The 18,331-nt window shown below is 42.5% G+C and overlaps 2 protein-coding genes across 2 annotated transcripts in view; both read left to right on the top strand.

Annotated features, from left to right (window-relative positions):
• Nucleotides 1–1,489: 1,489 nt before the first annotated feature.
• rasl10a (RAS-like, family 10, member A) lies at nt 1,490–16,330 on the top strand. The gene is made up of 3 exons (XM_069683213.1): nt 1,490–1,806; nt 11,941–12,065; nt 14,240–16,330. The coding sequence occupies exons 1-3, from the start codon at nt 1,591–1,593 to the stop codon at nt 14,508–14,510; spliced, it is 612 nt and encodes a 203-aa protein (XP_069539314.1). The 5' UTR covers nt 1,490–1,590; the 3' UTR covers nt 14,511–16,330.
• A 1,359-nt stretch (nt 16,331–17,689) lies between these two features.
• osbp2b (oxysterol binding protein 2b) overlaps nt 17,690–18,331 on the top strand; it is a 42,461-nt gene continuing 41,819 nt past the window's right edge. Inside the window, exon 1 of the mRNA XM_069683193.1 lies at nt 17,690–17,862. Coding sequence (XP_069539294.1) covers nt 17,705–17,862 — 158 coding nt within the window. The 5' untranslated portion in view covers nt 17,690–17,704. The remainder of the gene's footprint in view (nt 17,863–18,331) is intronic.

Below are 18,331 nucleotides of genomic sequence, written 5' to 3'. Positions count from 1 at the left end.
CAGTGATATTATGTATAGGACTCTGACTTATTTTTGGTGCTTTAGGTACTCTATATATTTTATTGCGTTGAATACTTCAAGCAAGGTTTTCTTTGAGTTTTAACGTCTTTTTTAATCATTGCTGTAATGCTACTTCTTCCAGTAATGTAATTATCATCTATATTCCTTTATCAGGAGTCTGTTTCAACTTTGTGTCTCATGTGCAAATTACTCAGTAATACCACAAAGTAACTGCCACATTCTGAGTCCGTGGGATCTGGGGTTTCATGAGGGTTTGGGGCCCCTGCAGGGAAGTGGCCCTTTGGTGAACACCAGCCTGAACTCCCAATTGTTGCTGTATTAATAGCGTAACAAATCCATAAATCATTATTAGAAAATGTAACCATTAATTGATTATAAAGCCTTTATAGAGTGTATAATAAGAAGTGGTTCTGCATTACAGTCTTCCAGCTCATTTCTTTCAGCTGTCTAATATTGACTCCTCAGACTGTCCCTGACCTGACTGCAAGTGTGGCCGCAGTGAGCTGCTGCCATCCCGCAGTGATTGATGGGACGTATGGCCTTTCCTCTGCCCTGTCGGAGGAGCCTCTCCAATAAGAAGTCGTCTCCCTCAGAGATATGATGTTCAGTCGCGCGCTGCCTCTCCGTGACCCTCACATCGGGATGATGTATAGCGTGTGTGTGGCCTGCTCCTTTGCCATTTATTCCCCGCGTATTGGAGCTTAAAGCTTCCACACGCCTCGCGCACGACATGATCCTATTGGATGAGAGAGAGAGCGAGAGAGAGAGGGAGAGAGAGAAATCTTCACCAGCTCATGTCTCTCCATCGACAGACACACAATGCTCGTTAATAGGCTCCAGATGCCTCCACAGAAAACGCACGTCTACAGCCTGTGTGGGTCACCTCTTCTCTTTTAACGCACGCGGATTTTAATTTATCTTTCAGTCATCGACAGGAAATACAGATTATGGGGTTGTGTGTGATTTCAGAACACGTGGAAAGCTTATTTGCGAGGCCGGCGGCTGCTGCGCGCGCGTCCTCTCTGTGATGGAGGCGCGCGGCGGAGGTGGTTTTGGTGGTGCATCGCTGGAAATGAGTGAGAGGTGCAGAGGAGGAGATAATCAATGAAGACACTGAGGGCTCGTGCGCGTTTGGACAAGGTCAGAGTCTAGCCTGGGTGAGATTATGTCCATGTGGGGACGACAAGGACGGACTTTTACGCTTCCTCTCGGGGGAAGAGGTCGCCTGGGGATGTCCCCTGAAAAAAAACAAGAGTTTGTCTGTCCGTGTTGGATTGCAGAGGCAGCGAGAATCCCTCCGTCTGCGTGATCATGGCTGGGATTTATTTCTGATAACCTCCGAGCTGCATGGCTTCTTTCTGGAGATAAAGTTTCTGCGCTCTGGATGATCCGCTCGGTCATTGGCTCGCAGTTGAACCCGGTTAAGGTGATTCATTAGCGGCGGCTGGATTGAGATTCCACCAGAGCAGCAGCAGTAAAGCAGCGGCGGCCAGCTGCGTCTCTCCGCACGGTCACATCTGTGGTTGTCGTCGTCGTCGCTGTCCATGGTGCTGAACTCGAGCTCCAGGAATGGTGGAGACGCTGAGTATCGCAGTCATCGGTGCTCCCGGAGTGGGGAAAACTTCTATAATCCGCCAGTTCATCTATAACGATTTCTCGGAGGTGTACACGCCGACCAGGACCAGATATGTGTACAGACCCTCCGTCATTCTGAACGGCAACATGTACGAGCTGAAGGTTTTGGACGTCCCGCCAATCTCCTCCTTCCCGTCCAGCTCCAGTCAGGTACCATGTCTCTGTCTGCCGAGAGGGTTCACTTTATTATGGAAGGGTTAATACAACATTTGTGATCCATTAAATATCTACAAGTGTCAATATGGGATTCCTTAAAGACAAAATCACCTATTTTATTTATTCCTCCTTCACTATCAGATGTCCCTAGTTGCTATGGAGACCTGACTGACTTAAAGCCTTGGAGAGCTTCACTTTGACGCTGTAAACTCTCTCTCTCTCCCTCTTTCTCTCGTAAAGAAGGAATGCCAGCTTGCATATAGTTGTTTATTAATCACAACATGTCTCCCATCTGAGAGTGGCGTTCAGTGTCAGGCGTATTCACTGGAGCTGAAAACACTGGTTGAATCAGCCTCTTTATGGGCAGAAAATAATGCCAAGATGTTGCTGCAGTCATCACCTGGTTAAAGTCCAGGTTTAAAAATAGAACCAGCTGCCCTTTTATTCATGGCTACAGGTCAGATGCCACACCTCATTAGATGCAGACACATCTGATTGCAGGGTCATGCTCCGTAGAGATGGATGTACAAGGCTTGTTTGCAAAGCAGGGACCGTGAGGAAGTATCTCAGGTGTTCATGACGCTTTTTAACTCTGGAAGCTTTTTCTCCTAAGATGTTATAAACTTTATTAAAACAAATATGCACATTTAAGCATTATTGGACAGTGTTATTGTTGTAATACTGACCACAACGAGATCTATTCCTTAAGCTATTCCAATGTGAGCAACAGCAGGCAGATCCAGAATGCCCAAGTGCCTCCAAGTGGGAAAAATAAAGTTGTGGAGTGACTGATTGAGTTCTTACAAAGCCATTATGAGTCGTCAGCAGTATTGTCTGGTGTCATTAAGTGAATATCTTCTAAACTTACAGTCTTTTGAGTCCAAAATCATCCTTTTTGTGTAACTGTCCCTGAACTACAGCTCAGCAATGAAACAGTGTGGAAAGATAAAGAGAGAATTTAGTACTCAAAAAAGGCTGTAACTTTTTAAAATGTCCACTTGATTTGATTAAGTTAGACTGCTGAAATAGCTCCAAATGAAATCACATTTCTACTCAGAACGAGGGCTGTGGATTCTGTCTACAATCATTTACACTGAAATAGCTGTAAGAAGGATAGTCTTCATACCTGGTGAAAACAAACTCCTTTTCTCTTTACCTGCCAAAAAACGTACAAAAAGCATAGGTTCAGTGTCTGTGTGAAAGGTCATCAGGTTTTGCAGCAAACAGTGTCCACTTCAAACCTCAGTTGACTCGAGGTGTTTGTTCGCGCCTTGTCCAGCGCAGCCTCAGTGGAGAAGCTTTCAAGATAGAAATCTCCAAGGTCACCACAGCTGACTCTGCCGGTCCTGAACATTTCCCCTCTTCTCTCCCCATCGCTGTCGCACATAGCCCTCCCAATAACAGCTGTGGTTATCTACACAGACGGGGTTGCCGCTGAGAAAATGAGATCAGGCCAAGGAGGAGGTAGGAAAAAGAGCAGCTTGAGCGAGAGGCCTCCAAAGTGTTGGTTTGGAGAGCTTCGGCCTTGACGTGGAAAACATCTGAAAGGCCAAAGCGATCATGCCGTCAGGCTGCTGCTGAATAACATGGAACTGTTTTCATAGATTTAATGTTTTGTTACAGAGCCTTAAGTGGTCTACTTCATTGTTTCCTACCCGCAGAGACCCCCCAGTAAAGAGATCCTGATTGAGTTTCTTCTCTCTTCTGCTAAACGGTGCTTAACCCCCATTAGAGAACAAGTGTGGTTAATGTAGGTGTGAGCAGAAGCAGCAAGAAGACAGCAGGAGTCTGGTGAGTTTACATGTGGGAGTGTTATGTTGAGTCACATGAGAAAGCTTTCATCATCTGATGTATGATATAGTGTTAACATTTCATGCTCATTTCAGAGTGTAGTGCCTATTTTTTAAGACCCTTTTGTTGAAGGTAGACAGGCAGAAAAAACCATTAGCCGAGTGCCGCCACAACATTTCTCCCGGACAGATTTATGGTAGCTCATTTGCAGAGGAACAACCCTTCGAGGCCGGCTCTACTTTTTCTTCTCTGCTCCTGTCCCGCCTGCTCTCTTTGTCCTTTATTCACACGGTGATGAGACATGGGGTTTTTACTCACCGCCCTGGTCTGTATTTGCCCTGCAGGAAGAGAAAATGTAACCTGGGTCAGGTGAAGGAGCACAAAGAAGCCTGATTGAAATTTACTTTCAGTACAAAGCAGATTGAATTAAAGCACAGTTCTCTGCTAGAGTACCACTGGGAATAAAAGACCAACAGAGGAGACAGTAGGACTTTGCTGCAGTCAATTAGTAAAGGTTGCACAGAGTTTAATGGACAGCGTGGAGTTAAGGGTAACTAAATGAGGCTTTATAATGTCCTGAAATTTTTGATAGATAGGCCGCAGAATGGAGTGAGTCAGTACGCCTCCATGCCTGTGCAGCATGTCATTTTCTCATCAGCTCAGATTATATTTGAAAGAACAGCAGTTACGTTCTGGCACGCTACTTGTGACCTCATTTTAGGCACGTACACAGCCATTTTTATCCCAACACTGGAGACAGGCAAGATTTTTATTACTTCACTGTGAGGCTGAGACGGCGTAATGATTTGTTTGCTTTGCGGTACGTCTGTCTGTTGCTGATAGCATTGCGTTTAGACAGCATCTGTTACAGTGTGTCAATAGGATGTGATGACAGATGGATTTAAGCCTGACAGCAAATTCAGCAATGATTTTTCTTGTCTTTTTTTTTTGTTTTGTTCTTGCCATCGTGTATCTCCGTGACTTCCTCCCACACACAATGCTCCCTCTCCCTCTCCTGCTCTTTCTGGACTTTTTTCTCACTTATCTCTGATGATCCTGTCTGTGATAACAGGCTGGAAATGATAGCTCCTCATGTCCAAAATAGTTTCATTTTGACTCTCACAGACCCGCTAGAAATATGATGTGTGCTCCTCTGCAGAGTGCATGAGGTGTACAAATGTTTCATGTTTTTTTTTTTAATGGATATAAATATTTAACACAAAAAAACAAATAAGCAATAATGTTTTCTGACCTAGACGGTTAGCTTAGCTTAGCGCAAGACATAGGATCTAAAAGTATCCAAATCTGCTTTACAGCACTGCAAAAGCTCACAAATAAAGTAGTCATATCCAGTTTGTTAAATCCACACAAAAAAAATGAAGTAAAATAGAAAAGCTATCACTTATCCAAAACAACAGCACATAACCTTCTGTAAAACCACAAATGGGAATTTTAACTAACTAAATAATGCTATTTTGTGAGCTAAACGGGTACTGATAGATGTTTTTTCACTTAAAAATGAGCCAAGCAAATTCCTTCCTATTTCCCTTTTTCCAGTCTTTATGCTAAGCTAAGCTAAGCTAAGATTAAAGGGTGCTGGCTGTGGCTACAGATATGAAAGTGGCATCAGTCTTCTTATTGAACTTGCAGCGAGAACGAGTCTTATTTCACAAAAAAGTGTTCCTTTAAAGCTACGTAAACTTGTGTTAAATCCTTATTAGCTCCCGTTTTAAAACAAACTACATTTCCCTAGATTAGCTGTATTTCGATTTTCCAAGGTGTGTTATCAACAAGTGTCGATCAGAATGTCTCTGGACGCTACAACAAATTAGAGCAATGAAACGTGTGACCGAGCAGCAGGCTAGGTTGGTAGTTTCGACCTGCAGTGTTTATTCAACATAATACACAGACTTCAGGCACAACATAAGGTGTGTCCCAATTCAGGGGCTGCATCCTTCGGAGGGCATATTTGTGGGCCGATTGCGTCACAGCGGCATGTCAAACGCTGCCCCGTTTAAGCCTCCTAGAGATGTGGCCAACAAATGCGTCCTCCTTTTCCCAGGCCACGAAGGACCCATCGGGTGCATCCTTTGCGGCCCAACGTATCCCGAGATTCATTGCAGGTCAATTCAAATGAGATGGTGGACTCTTAAACGGCTGAGGAATATACCTTTAAATGTAAAAGTTTCAACTCAATCGAATAGCTAGAGATACAAATGTTAAAAATAAAGAAAGGGCACTTGAAACAAGTTATCTTAAAACTAATAGGTTAAGTTACGCGACGATAGTTATGATAGCTAGTCAACCAACTAGCTACCTGTTGCTAGGTGATGGGAGCCGTGTTTGGTGAAGCAAGGTTAAAGGCGGGAACAGCTGGTGACGCAGTAGGAGGAGTAAATCCTCTGTAGACCAGACTGTCTAATTTCCCTTCGGCCTTAGTGGTCTACATGGGTAACGATTGACTCATCCTCGATAGACCGCGTCCTTCGAAGGATGCACCCCGAATTGCCATACCATGTGTATGAAACTTTTCTGACGTCATAGTGGATTCAGAACATCTGCTGCAGGTATCTTGGTTGTTTACGAAAGTACCTAAACAGCAGTCAAACCCACCTCAGATTAGAGGAAAGAGTTGTGATTGGCCAGACCTGAATCAGGCCTGATGGAAATCTTTCTAAACAGGGGGAACAGTCACATCATCCAGAACAAATAAAACTTGAGTTCACAGATTATAGTCTGTATTTAATCCCTTTTATAAGAAACTTTTGTGATTCTGTGTGTGTGGGCAAGAAACCAGCAACACACCTTCCACTCCATGTCGTCTTTAACAAGGTGAATCACTTGAAAGGACAATCAGACCTCCAGATGCTGTTGGCTGCCTGCTATAGGTCACCTTTGAGTAATGGGAGCTTTGCCCCCGGGGGATCTCATAGATTTTAATTTTAAATCGGCCAGCGTGGCCCATGTGTGACATATCTCTAATTGCTCATCACCCTTCCCCCAACAGGTTACACCGGCCTCCCTCCTGAGCTCGGGTATTGATCCATCGCAGCAACTCATTACCGTTAAGCTGCTTCCCGTAATATCAGGAGACACGACAGCTTTGTCATCGCTGGCTTAAAACTGATCGCGGCCTGCTGTTGTCAGGGAAACATGTTCTGTTTGGCTCTTGAGGAGCGATGGATAAGATGCTCTTTTTGTGCACCATGTTAAGAAGACCGAGTGGAGGACGCAGACAGTGGCACCACACTTCACGTTCTCGCTCCCACAAGCACATTCTCACTTCCTGCAGGCACACACAAATAAACATGCCCACACATGCATTTTAAATACATTTCCGTTTCTTCATGTTAAGCTGCACTCATCTTCCTAATATAGATTTTTTCTTATTTTTCGTCTTGTTTGGGTCTGTTGAAATGGGGTTCCTGTTTCCAGCCCCTCCTCTACATTTAAAAACAGGACTTGGATGACAAAGAGATATGAGATGAGAACACAAGCTGCTATTTTTAGCCACACGGGGATGTGAGGCTGCAACTGAAGCCACCGTGTGTATCTCACATAGACAATTGCCTCAATTATCAGGAGAATGGTGATACGCTGCGTCTTGTTTGTTGTGTAGAAATAGGTGAATATTTCCTCTGTTGTTCGCCTTCTTGAAATTACTTTATATTTAAATTGAATTGGACATCCTGTGAGAGAAGTGACAGGAGGAGATTACAGTCTAAATAATACCTGCTGTGACATGTTTTCCACTCTGTCTGAAATAATCCTCTCCTCCTCTGCTTTCTCTGTTTCTTCTGATGGCTGCGATCTTGGTGCCACATTTGTCTCTGTGCTTGATGATCCTCATTATCTCTCTGCTGATGTGTGAGGCTTTTTCTTCCTCACACTCACCTAAACACAGAATCCCTCTTCCTAACCGAATGAAAGCAAATTATTCCTCTGTGACACAGATGGGTTAGTGTTATCATTAGAAGCTGCACTAATCATATTCTGCTCCCTCAGCCTCCTCTGTCAGAAAAATTATCGGTTGATCTTATTTGTGCAGATAGCCCGTATAGCATGTCAATTTAAAAAGCTGATTTTTCTACAATCACAAGAGCGATGTAATTGGATTTTTCGCTCTCCTATTTCGAGTTGCACAAGATTTTTCGAGAGGTAGAAAAAAGTAAACACCACAAGAATGGCTTTTCTCAAATCAATCATCATAACACACACTGCATACAGTATTAGCTTGATGCTTGTTGGAGGCATAAAAACGAAAACAGGTTGTATAATCAGCGCTTTGATTTCTGAGATTTCAAAGCAACACGATTCAACAAACAGAGCTCCAAAAAGGCCAAAACATCTGTGCCTGAGGGGCAGAAGCTTCAATCATAGCAAGACAACTCTGAAAGACATGACAGCAAAAATAAAGAGATCAGCAGGAGTCGTATATGGGATTGTGTTTACGTCTTAATTCTGAGAGTGTTACTGGAAGATCTTTGTAAAATTATGCTGATATTTTTGTGCTCAAAATGCTTAGATTTTAGACACAATGCCACAGCCACTAACAAACTGATAAATGCAGGTACTGTAACTAGTTCAAAGTCTAAGGAATAAAACATTTTAGGAAACAAGCTTTTTTGTTTTCTTGCTAAGAATTAGCCGAGTTACTTCCTGGACTCTCTGCAACCGCACCCGGCCAGGAAAACGTCTAGCTCATAACCTCTTCTAAAACCCCAATTTGCTTTTTTTTTACTACTTCCTTGTTTTCTATGGATTATCATGTTCATTAGTGTGGTTTGAAGGGGCTGGGAAGAAGATTTGGATAATTTAGAATCTCCACACTTTGTTTAGGCGCTGTGCCAGTGCAGCAAAAAGGTCTGGCTGGGAAAAAAGCCCACAGGGTTGTGTTTTTCTCTCTAAACCATTCACAACTGTCGAAAAATAGTGTCAGGAGGACACCTATCTTGAAAGATTTTCAAGTGCTGAGGCAAGCCCTGACATTCAAAGGACTAAATCCCCTCAAAAGAAAACAATTAGCTTATAAGTATGCCCCCAGTTTGGAGAAGCAGGTTTGACACCTGTAACTATCACAACCATCTAATACACTATTTACACAGCACATTTTCCTTTGACATCACGCACAGGTTGGGATGCTATACTTTTTCATTTCTTACTGCTATGTTGTGCTAGGTTCGAAAGACATACAAATATACTGAATCTGATGAATTGTTGATCAGCAACTAAATAGAATAATGAAAATCCAGACACCATAGACACATTTCAATTTTACCTTAGACAATGTTGTACCCTGAAATAGGGAAAATAGTAAAAGCATGAGGGGAAACACATGCAGGTCTTGCCTGCACTCATCTGTCTTGAGTGATATCGCAGTGCATAAGTGTAATAAACAAAGCATATTTCAAAGCACCCACACATTAAGAACAGTTAGTTTCAGGACCACTGGTACCATTACAAGTGCATCTTTTTAACTAAAATATTAAATACAGGAATTATGAATTGTATTTTAAACCTACTAAGTTATTACTGCTGCAATATGAATGATCCAAGTGCAAAACTAACTAATTGCTTAACGACGAGGACTGAATAGGAAACAGCTGAATATGGCAGCGCAGCTACGCACTAGCTGGCGCTTGCTTGCACATAGTCTGAATTAGCCAGAAACTCTTTTGGCAGAAAACCAGTACACAAAATATATCTTTCTTTCATATAAAATCACAGTAACACAAGGGAAACTGTTGCTAACATGTGACCGCACATTTACAGTGCTTTATGTACGGCAGTTACCTTAAATAGGGGCTTTAGTAGTGAGATAAGAATGAGGGAAACGCACGTGCAGGTCTTGCTTGCCTCCACTCGTCTGTTTTTAGGATGCAGAGCGCGAGCGAGCTCCCCAAGTGAAAGCCCAAGGCATCACCAACAGATCACAGAACCATTAACCTACTTATACAAGGATCTAAATTTGATCTACGCTCCTTCCTTTCTATCACTGACTGTGTAACCTTGATAAACCTGTGTAACACATACAACAGTCACATTAGCATTCAACCACTTCCTAGCTAAAATTACCTGTTTGTTTAAACGGTACAATAGGCAAGGTAAATTCCTAGCTAATGGTAATGTTAGCTAGCTAAAGATAACCCTGTTAAGTCTGAGTTTGACGTAAGAGAAAAATAGCCACTCTGTGGATAAAGTGAATAAGGTTCTTGGACAGAGGAGACACTGTTAACTACTCCAGTAAGTAGGCTAGTACAAACATTAGGCAATAACTTAGTAGTTTCTTAGAAATTTCTAGTAATCACAACTGCAGGAACTACTTGGGTCAGCTATGAGCCAAAAGGTTTCAGTATGCTAGCAAGATTTAAAGTCAATAACATTGCGTATGGTCGACAAACTGTGATTGTTCTTAATTGTATGTTTGACAAAAAGACTAACTAGCTATAGAGCCATGTCATGGTCCTCAAATCAATATACAGATTTTCATAAACCAATGATAAGCTATGTTTACTGTCAGACGCATCACGACAAAGATACTTCTGTGAAATGTATAAATAGAAAATGTTAAAGTCCCACGTTTATGTAATTAGATGTTACATTTTTAACATGCTGCAACAAATTTAACATAAAACAACAAGCATAAAACTGAGACAGTTTTACTGGGACTACTCAGTAGCTGTTAAGAAATAATAGACACCCTGCAGCCAATCAGAGTTGAGTATACACCCAGACCATTTAGTTTAAATAAGCAGCCACAGATATTAGTGCATTGATCTTCTCCTCTAACTCGCTGCAGACAAATTTAATAGCACTCGATAAATTTTACACTACTTTCTGTATAACATAAGCTGTTTGCCTGCTAAATTTAATTGAGCATAGAAGACTTGCGTTAACCTGCACACACTTCCTGACAGTGCTGGAGTCTCCAGTCCCTTCATTAGCAGTGTGGATGCACCCCAGAGGTTATGTTGACACTCTGTCTCTTCCCTTGATCCCTTCACCGTGCTTTTTTCATCTTTTCAACATTCCCTCAGGGCTGCGTTTGTTTTCTCATTTCCATCCCTCAGCATATCCTTTCTTCCCAGCCCCTGATGTTCCTCTGTTTTCCTCGTCCTCTTTTATCAGATCAAATGCTTATAAATTCATTGCATGCTGTTGGAGGCGGCATTGGGGGTTGTTGTGGTGGGTTGGTGAGAGCTCTGAGAAACACAGCCAGAATAGAAGAATCGCTGTCTTTCTATTGAAGCAACTGTCCCCCTGCAAGGTTCACATGTACCCTCTTGTCTGTGTGTTTTAATCATAGTTTCAAGCTCATTACTATCAAACAAATGTTGCTGTTTGCCCCGCCATATGTGCACTGCATCACAAAGCTTCACCAAGCAAGCAACACATGTTAAACAGAAGCATGTGTTCCTTTTTCAACTCCTGACAGAAAGCTGTGTTTTCTTATCTCTTATGCACTATAACCTCTGTCACTGTCCTTGAACATGTGCAGCTAGGATGCTGAGCTTACTGCCGGGAAACCACGTCACCATGTTTTATGACTCTGTTCTGAGCTGTGAGACTCAAGAGCCAGGCAAGCTCGAGGACTTTATCGACTCTGCACTCTTTCACAGAGGCTAAGCAGCAGAGGCAGATGAACTGTGACTTTGACCTTAAATGCTTTAGAATAGTTTTACAGAAACACGTGCCAGATTGTGTTCACTTATCAGTCTCTATTCATACTGTATTCATTGTGCATGAGTTGATGCATCAGATGCTGGAGGATCTTTAAAGCTGTAGTTAGGAACAGAAATGCTTCAAGCAACGTAACATGAGCATGTTAACATGCTCACATTGACTCTCGTTGTGTCAAATAAAGTGAACTAAATCATGCTTATATGATGATATTGAGCAGGCAATATTTACAATGTTTACCATTTTAGTTTAGCATACCAAGCTAACATTTGCTAATTAGCTTTAAACAGCTGCGGTTAATGGGAATGCACTGTAAATGAAAGGTCAGGAGGTAACCAAAGTGTTTACTATACATTGTCTACATTTGTCTTCACAAATTGTGCCAATCAATCTTGTAGATGTTGAGATGTTTTACAGGTTAAATAGAAAAGGACATGCTGATGGTGCAAGATTAATAAAGCTATGAATATCTGTACCAACAGATGTTGAGTTATCAGTCTCGACCAAAGAGGTCGACCAGGTCTTTGGCTGATTAGTGTTTTCATATTGAGAGCCATGTTACTTGCATGGCTTAAAATTATCCAGGTCATGTTCCTCATACTCTATATCTTCATATTAGTATATTCATGTGTCTCTCTCTTTGTGTCTGTCTTTCAGGAGTGGCTGGATTTGCGCTGCAGAGGTGTTCGCAATGCCAACGCCTACATCCTGGTGTATGACATCTGCTGCGTGGAGAGCTTTGAATACGTCAAGATGATCCGACAGCAGATAGTGGAGCACAGGTTTGGACTGCACCCTCTCAGCTGGCCAGAAGCATACATCCACTGACACACAGCTTGTTAACCCTGACTGGTGATTTCTAATGACAGCCCCATGTCATGCGTATGCAGACAGCAGGCAATCTTTCCTGCCCTGCACAAAGCCGCACAATTATACATTTGTGGCAGCGTGACAGTGATAGATCGTCTGCTTGCAGTGATATCTTTTAATCCAGCACTCTCTTCCCTGCATCCTGACAGTTTTGCAATGACATTTGATTCTGGTATTGCTGCATGAGAGCCGCCTGAGACGTCAGTACATCCTCGCTGATTTAAAGATTACTCTTAGGATATTTCTGATCTCCTTGTACAGAATACAGCACGAAGCAGAGGGAGATACAATAAAGGTCTCCTGGTTAGCTTTTAACCAGTATAAATCTATTAAAAAAAACACTAGTGGGAAAAGACTGATGAAAAGGCCTCACCTGTTCTATCATCCATGCTGCTGGCACATCTGCATATATTTACATATTGAAAGGTCCAGCGGGTGGCCTCATTTGCTCTGCTATGTTCTAGACGTCCAAACCACCACTGCACAGATCAACCCCAGCTTTCTGCTAATCCAAATGTGTTACCATGAATGTTTATGGCCCATGACAGAAAACCATTATCACCAGCAGCTGGGGAAGTAAGGGTGAGTGCGAGAGGAATGGAAAACAGGAGAAATGTGTAATCATACTGCAGGGAAAAGATCTAAGGTCAGACTGGAGGAGGGGAGGAAAGAGCGGAGAAGGGATGGAAACTGATTTTATATTGAGATCATAAATAATGGAGATTTAACCGCACATGGTGGCACAACTTTAAAGAATTTACCCTTTTATTTTACTTAAAAAAAAACATGTTTTAAAGCCTTAAAATGCCTCACACAGTTCTGCTGACAAAATGAAATGAACAAGACTAAATTAGTTTTTTCTTTTTTTAGCCCTCTTACATAAATCCTACCTCCGATTGGGTGGAAAATATAACAGTGTTGGCTTTATCACTGGTGTATAATCCTGCATGCACACCACAACAGTACATCACATTTTGCAAAAACACTCAAGCTCAAACAGATATGTGAGCAGATATTTTTAAGTCTGTTATGTGAGCACAACCTGTGAGGAGGAGAAAGTGAGAGGATTACTGCGACGTGTTTTCCAAACCTACATCTTTAACAACTTTGCCTCGGGGACTTGGGATTTGTACTGTACATTACTCTCCCTGTGTCTGCCTCTGTGTTGAGCTATCCGTCCATCTGTCGAGGGAGATGTGCAAATATGCATAAGTCGGCAAAATCCTTGTCAGAAGATGAGGCATGATGTAACAAAGAGAAACCTTCATTCATTGAGAGAGGTTGAGGTAAATTGTTAATGCAGCAGCTTTAACAATTTACACCTCAGCTGATGTTGAGCCCAGCGAGTCAGCAGGTGTCTTGTGCTTACACACATCGCTGCTCCTTCAAGATTCATAATGTGCCTGATTTCATCATCACTCCTCTGTGAATTCAACTGGATCTATGACAGAATATAATTATTTTTTATAGAAAACAATAATTAACGCGTTCAGCTCCACTGCCTTTTGCACCCACCCAAACAGGAGACATTTAAAGTAAAATTTAATCTTATTGTTTGAAATCTAATTTATCTAATCAACCTTTTGCCTTCACAGTTTTTTTTACAGACTAATCTGGGATTTTCCATAGAAACTATTTTTCACTATGTTATGTTGGTTAATTATAGTTCTCGTATTTTTTAGTGAAAGTCAGATTGGATATCCAAACCAGTGCCAGCGGGGTGTTTCTGGAAATGATTGGACATCCACATTGATGTGATGTTGTTTGTAAAATCTGCAGGACTTAACATTGCAAACACCAGAATTAAATCATTTATTTATGCCTGCCTCTGGCATGCCATACTGTTTCACACTTCATAATGCTGTAAACCAGTTGCTGCTGAGTGTGGTGGGAGGCCCCTTGAGCCTGTGAGCTGTAATCCTCCGGTCCGCCCCCGCACACCTCAGAGAGAAGGAAAAAACAGCCCACAGACATCTTTCACACTCTCAACAAACCACTGACAAAAACCAACATGATAGCTTTGCTTTTTTGAAATCAACCTTTTCCTCTTTTCCCTTTTTTTTTTGCTTCTCTTATACTCCTGCAGGGAAGGCAGCAGCAGCGAGGTGCCGATCCTGGTGGTGGGAAACAAGCGAGATCTGCAGCGACAGCGCTTCATGCCTCGCAGGGCCGTGTCAGTCCTGGTGAAGAAGACGTGGAAGTGCGGTTATGTGGAGTGCTCGGCTAAGTTTAACTGGCACGTAGTCCTGCTCTTCAAAGAGCTGCTGGGCATCGCTGTGGCACGGGGCATGCGCCAGAACCACACCTCCATCCGTCTGCAGGGGGCGCTACAGAGGAATCGCTGCACCATCATGTGACCCTGAGAGCCCCATCCACCCCTCTCACCTTACGGAGTGGAGCGGCAGTGGACAAAAGGACTTTTTATCGAAATGGCTGGAAAAATACCCTGTGGCCTCCTGCTTTACTGAGCTGATTTTTCATAATGAGGTTTATTAGACTCTTGCGCTGTAAAGACACTTAAATTTCACACATGGTCATCCAACCACTTCCTGGTATAATTCTGCCAAATTTATAGGTGTAAGGGAGGAGGTAGGAGAAGAGGAAGCAGGTGAAAACCTATATGACTAGAATAGCACAGACATATTTGCTCACATCAACTAGACAGGTACACGTTTGAGGCTGTGCTTCCCGAATTACACAGCAGCAGGTCTCATAGAGGGCTGTCTTGTGTCCTGACAGGATGGAAGCTGTGAGTGTGAGACTCAAAACGGAGAGGCAGCAATATCATCGAGTCTTCCTTTTGAATTTGTCATATTCAGTAAAGTCAAGCACACGCTCATACCTGACATATTTGGATTTCTTTGAGGGTGTGTGGAGAATAGTCAACAAGACGGAATAATAAAGAGCAAAAAACAGCTTCATTGCTTGAGGAGATGATTTAAACATGTACAGATGGTGTTTAATTTTAGATTCTGAGGAAGTAGCCTGATTTTTTTTCTTCCCCGTCCCTGTTTCAAACTTGGTCTACGATAAAAGCTGTTTGCTCAGACGAAGGGTGTTTAAGGTTGTCTTGCAGCAGAAAATACTGCAGTCCCTATCACGATGTACTGTTGGGCTTTAATCTGCTCCCTCCCCTCACTCAGTGTGTCTGTTTCTGATGAATACATTAAATCCAGGGAAACCAGGGACCTGCAGGAGGCTGCAGAGCCTGAACAAGAACCTGTGCATGCATTGTCGATGTGTGTGTGAGAGTGTGTGTGTGTGAGAAAGAGTGAGAGAGAAGTAGAAATAGCGAGGGAGAGGGAGACTAAGAGAGGCAGGTTTGATAGCTGACATTCAGGCAAGCAAAGGACAGACACAGCATGATAAGAGACAGTTGTTGAAGCTTTGGATTAGAAAGGAGCAATAAAATCCCACACAGTCCTGACTATATGTACCATTATATTACTCTAAAAATGCCTCACATACAATAGATGTACTGCACTCGTGCTCAGATTTCCTGCAGATATAAGGAAGCAGAGCTCAATGACTTCCCCATGAGTGCATCAGACGCGCAGGGAACCTTAATAAAGCTTGCATATCAGTATCTGAATAGTATCTAATTGGTAATATTGTGAGATTAACAGTTGTTTTTTCATTTGATTAGACCTAGCTGGGTAGTTTGTGAACACGGCTGCACTGAAAGTAAGCAGACCTAATGTATATAAGAGTGAGTCATAGAGTAATTGAATTGCATGCTTTTGTTGGTAGAGCCAACGGGTCAGGGTTTAATTGCACTGATGTGAACATTTGATATTGTGTTTAATTTTTGTAATACATGGTTTCTGACACCGTAATGAGCAGCTGAGTGGAGTGAATGTGGTCGTTTTTCACTGGCATGTGAGAGCACAAGCTCATGATTCTCTCCCAAGATGTAGTGTTGAACCCTTCAATCAGGACAGATGGCTATGTTCGATTTTTTTTCCAAGTAAAAAAAAGAAATATGTAGCAGAGAAATACTAGAAAGCAACTGTGTGTAGCATGAGTTCTCATCAGTTTGTCTGCTGCGCGTTTCCAAATAAAAAGGGCTACAGTTTTTTATCAGAGATGTTACCTGTATTTATTTTTACTGTGTTAGTACTGTGAGTAATTCTGTTATTTTGGACACATGAAGAAATATTAAATGCATTTGAGAACACCATCCTCACTCTGGTCACTTTTTAACCCTTTGCAAATATTACACCACTTTAAGATCATTATGACAACATTGCCACCTTGTGGTAAGGTGATGTTATCAGGAGCCAAATCAGAAAGAAAACACCATGTAATCCTTCCATACTGTGAATTCAACAATGATAGATTTGAGACATTGTAATATCTAACCTAATTTTATTTAAGATGCTAGTGTTATAATGATAAAAGCCACTATATCAACAAATTAATAAATTAATCCAGTAATTAAATGAGTAATTGCCCATACTGGCTGTTCTTTGGATCATCTCACCCCACTTTTTCCTGTAAAGCACATGGCCATATTAAGCTGTTACTGATCATTTTTTGTATTAAAGACAGGCACTATGGACCATGCAAGCACAAAATAATCCAAAACAATTAAGATTTTAACCAAATTTGACACAGGGTCCCCTCAACTCTGCAAGATACAGTCTATAATATATAATAATGATAAAGCAGGGAACTACCAAAGAATCAACAGGTAGGGCCAAAGAATCAACAGGTAGGGCTCTGGTGTATTAGGGGCAAGGGGGATCATGGCCCAAGGACGCAGGGTAATCCAGTTTTGTGGGTAATTCAGGCATGGTTCCTACTGATAATGTAGTTCATCATCTGACTCCAAATGTGACCCCAAACTTAAACTAATTCAGGTTGCCTGGAACTGAATAATCAGTTTAAATCATAGAGTAGCCCACTGAGCATACCACTACTGTGCATTATTATCAATGCATATATTTATGAGTGTCTCTGGATTGTCGAAGACAACGTCTAACCTACAGTTGTGTACTCACCTGACAAGTATCAGGGTTGAATTCAGCCGCCAAACCGCATGTCAGATGTTTAGGAATGTTTAGATAACAACGTCACGTGGTGCAGGTCTGAATCATAGACAAGAATTGATAGAGCAGTGATTTCCATTCATATCCATACTTCGTGAATGGCATGGATGGCCGCCATTACCTCCTAATATAACTGCTGTTAACGGTTTCACACTGTTGTCATGGAAATCCCTGTTGCATTAGCCACAGCCTTGTCAGAGCACACGGAGGATGTGTGATGTGTTTCCTTTCTATCCGCTCCAGCTCTGTGCTCTGAATCCTCTGCAGTCTGCATCAGCAAAGTGTCTTGGCATCACTTCTCGTCCTTCCTTCGGTGTCCATTCCGGCGTCATGTGAAAGGGGTCCACGGTGGTCTCTTTCGCCCCTAGACCCGAACCCTTCTCCGCCGAGCTCAGCCTACAGTGCTCACGTCCTCGCTCTGGTAGTCCCGGTGGGCGAGCGTCCCTGTCCCCGCTGTCCCCGGTTTATCCTGCACCCCTCGGCGTGCGGCGGAGCGGAGGATGAGCGAGCAAGGGAAGGGCTCGGCATCCGCCTCTGCCGCGGCCCCGGCGCCAGGGTCGGACACTTACAAAGGCTGGCTATTTAAATGGACCAACTATTTGAAAGGGTACCAGCGGCGATGGTTTGTCCTCAGCAATGGCCTGCTTTCATATTACAGGTAAATTTTCCAAACACATTGTACAAGGTTTGTCAAAACAAACGCCAACTGGGCGCACAGTGAGTCACATCTCTGTGTCAGCGCATCATTACAGCTGGCTGCTCAGCTGGCTAGCAGCAGGCTAAAGCTAGCTGTCAAAGAGTCAGCTGTCTGTTTACTTCGAGCTGACTGGAACAAAAACCTTCACGTTTTCTTTGAATTATTGCATGTTGCTTAAAGGCACTGACACAGAAAGGTTCACACATACAAGCCATATAGCAATGGTTATAATTCAATTAAGTGGCAGAAATACGGCTACAATAGTAACTGACGTTTGCTAGAAAACTAAGCTAGCACGCTAGCCTCAGTCGATGGGCTCATGACAGGTGTATAGCTGTCCGCTCCTTACTGATAATAATACGGCAACAATTCTTTAAACGTATATTAATTAAAGTCATCTTAGTTATTTATTTTTTATCTTAATGTTATT

The sequence above is a fragment of the Semicossyphus pulcher genome, unplaced genomic scaffold (assembly GCF_022749685.1).
Source record: "Semicossyphus pulcher isolate SPU_LCO1_2020_fin unplaced genomic scaffold, fSemPul1.0.p SCAF_6, whole genome shotgun sequence".
In the NCBI taxonomy this organism is placed as follows: Eukaryota; Metazoa; Chordata; class Actinopteri; order Labriformes; family Labridae; genus Semicossyphus; species Semicossyphus pulcher.
Note: the sequence above shows the minus strand (reverse complement) of the source record. Positions and strands in the feature narration are given on the sequence as shown.

Excerpts from the sequence above, each read along its gene's own strand:
- rasl10a (XM_069683213.1), top strand. The coding sequence starts at position 1,591 with ATGGTGGAGACGCTGAGTATCGCAGTCATCGGTGCTCCCGGAGTGGGG. Across the intron at positions 1,807-11,940 it reads TCCCGTCCAGCTCCAGTCAG|GAGTGGCTGGATTTGCGCTG; the intron begins GTACCATGTCTC and ends TCTGTCTTTCAG. Across the intron at positions 12,066-14,239 it reads CAGCAGATAGTGGAGCACAG|GGAAGGCAGCAGCAGCGAGG; the intron begins GTTTGGACTGCA and ends ATACTCCTGCAG.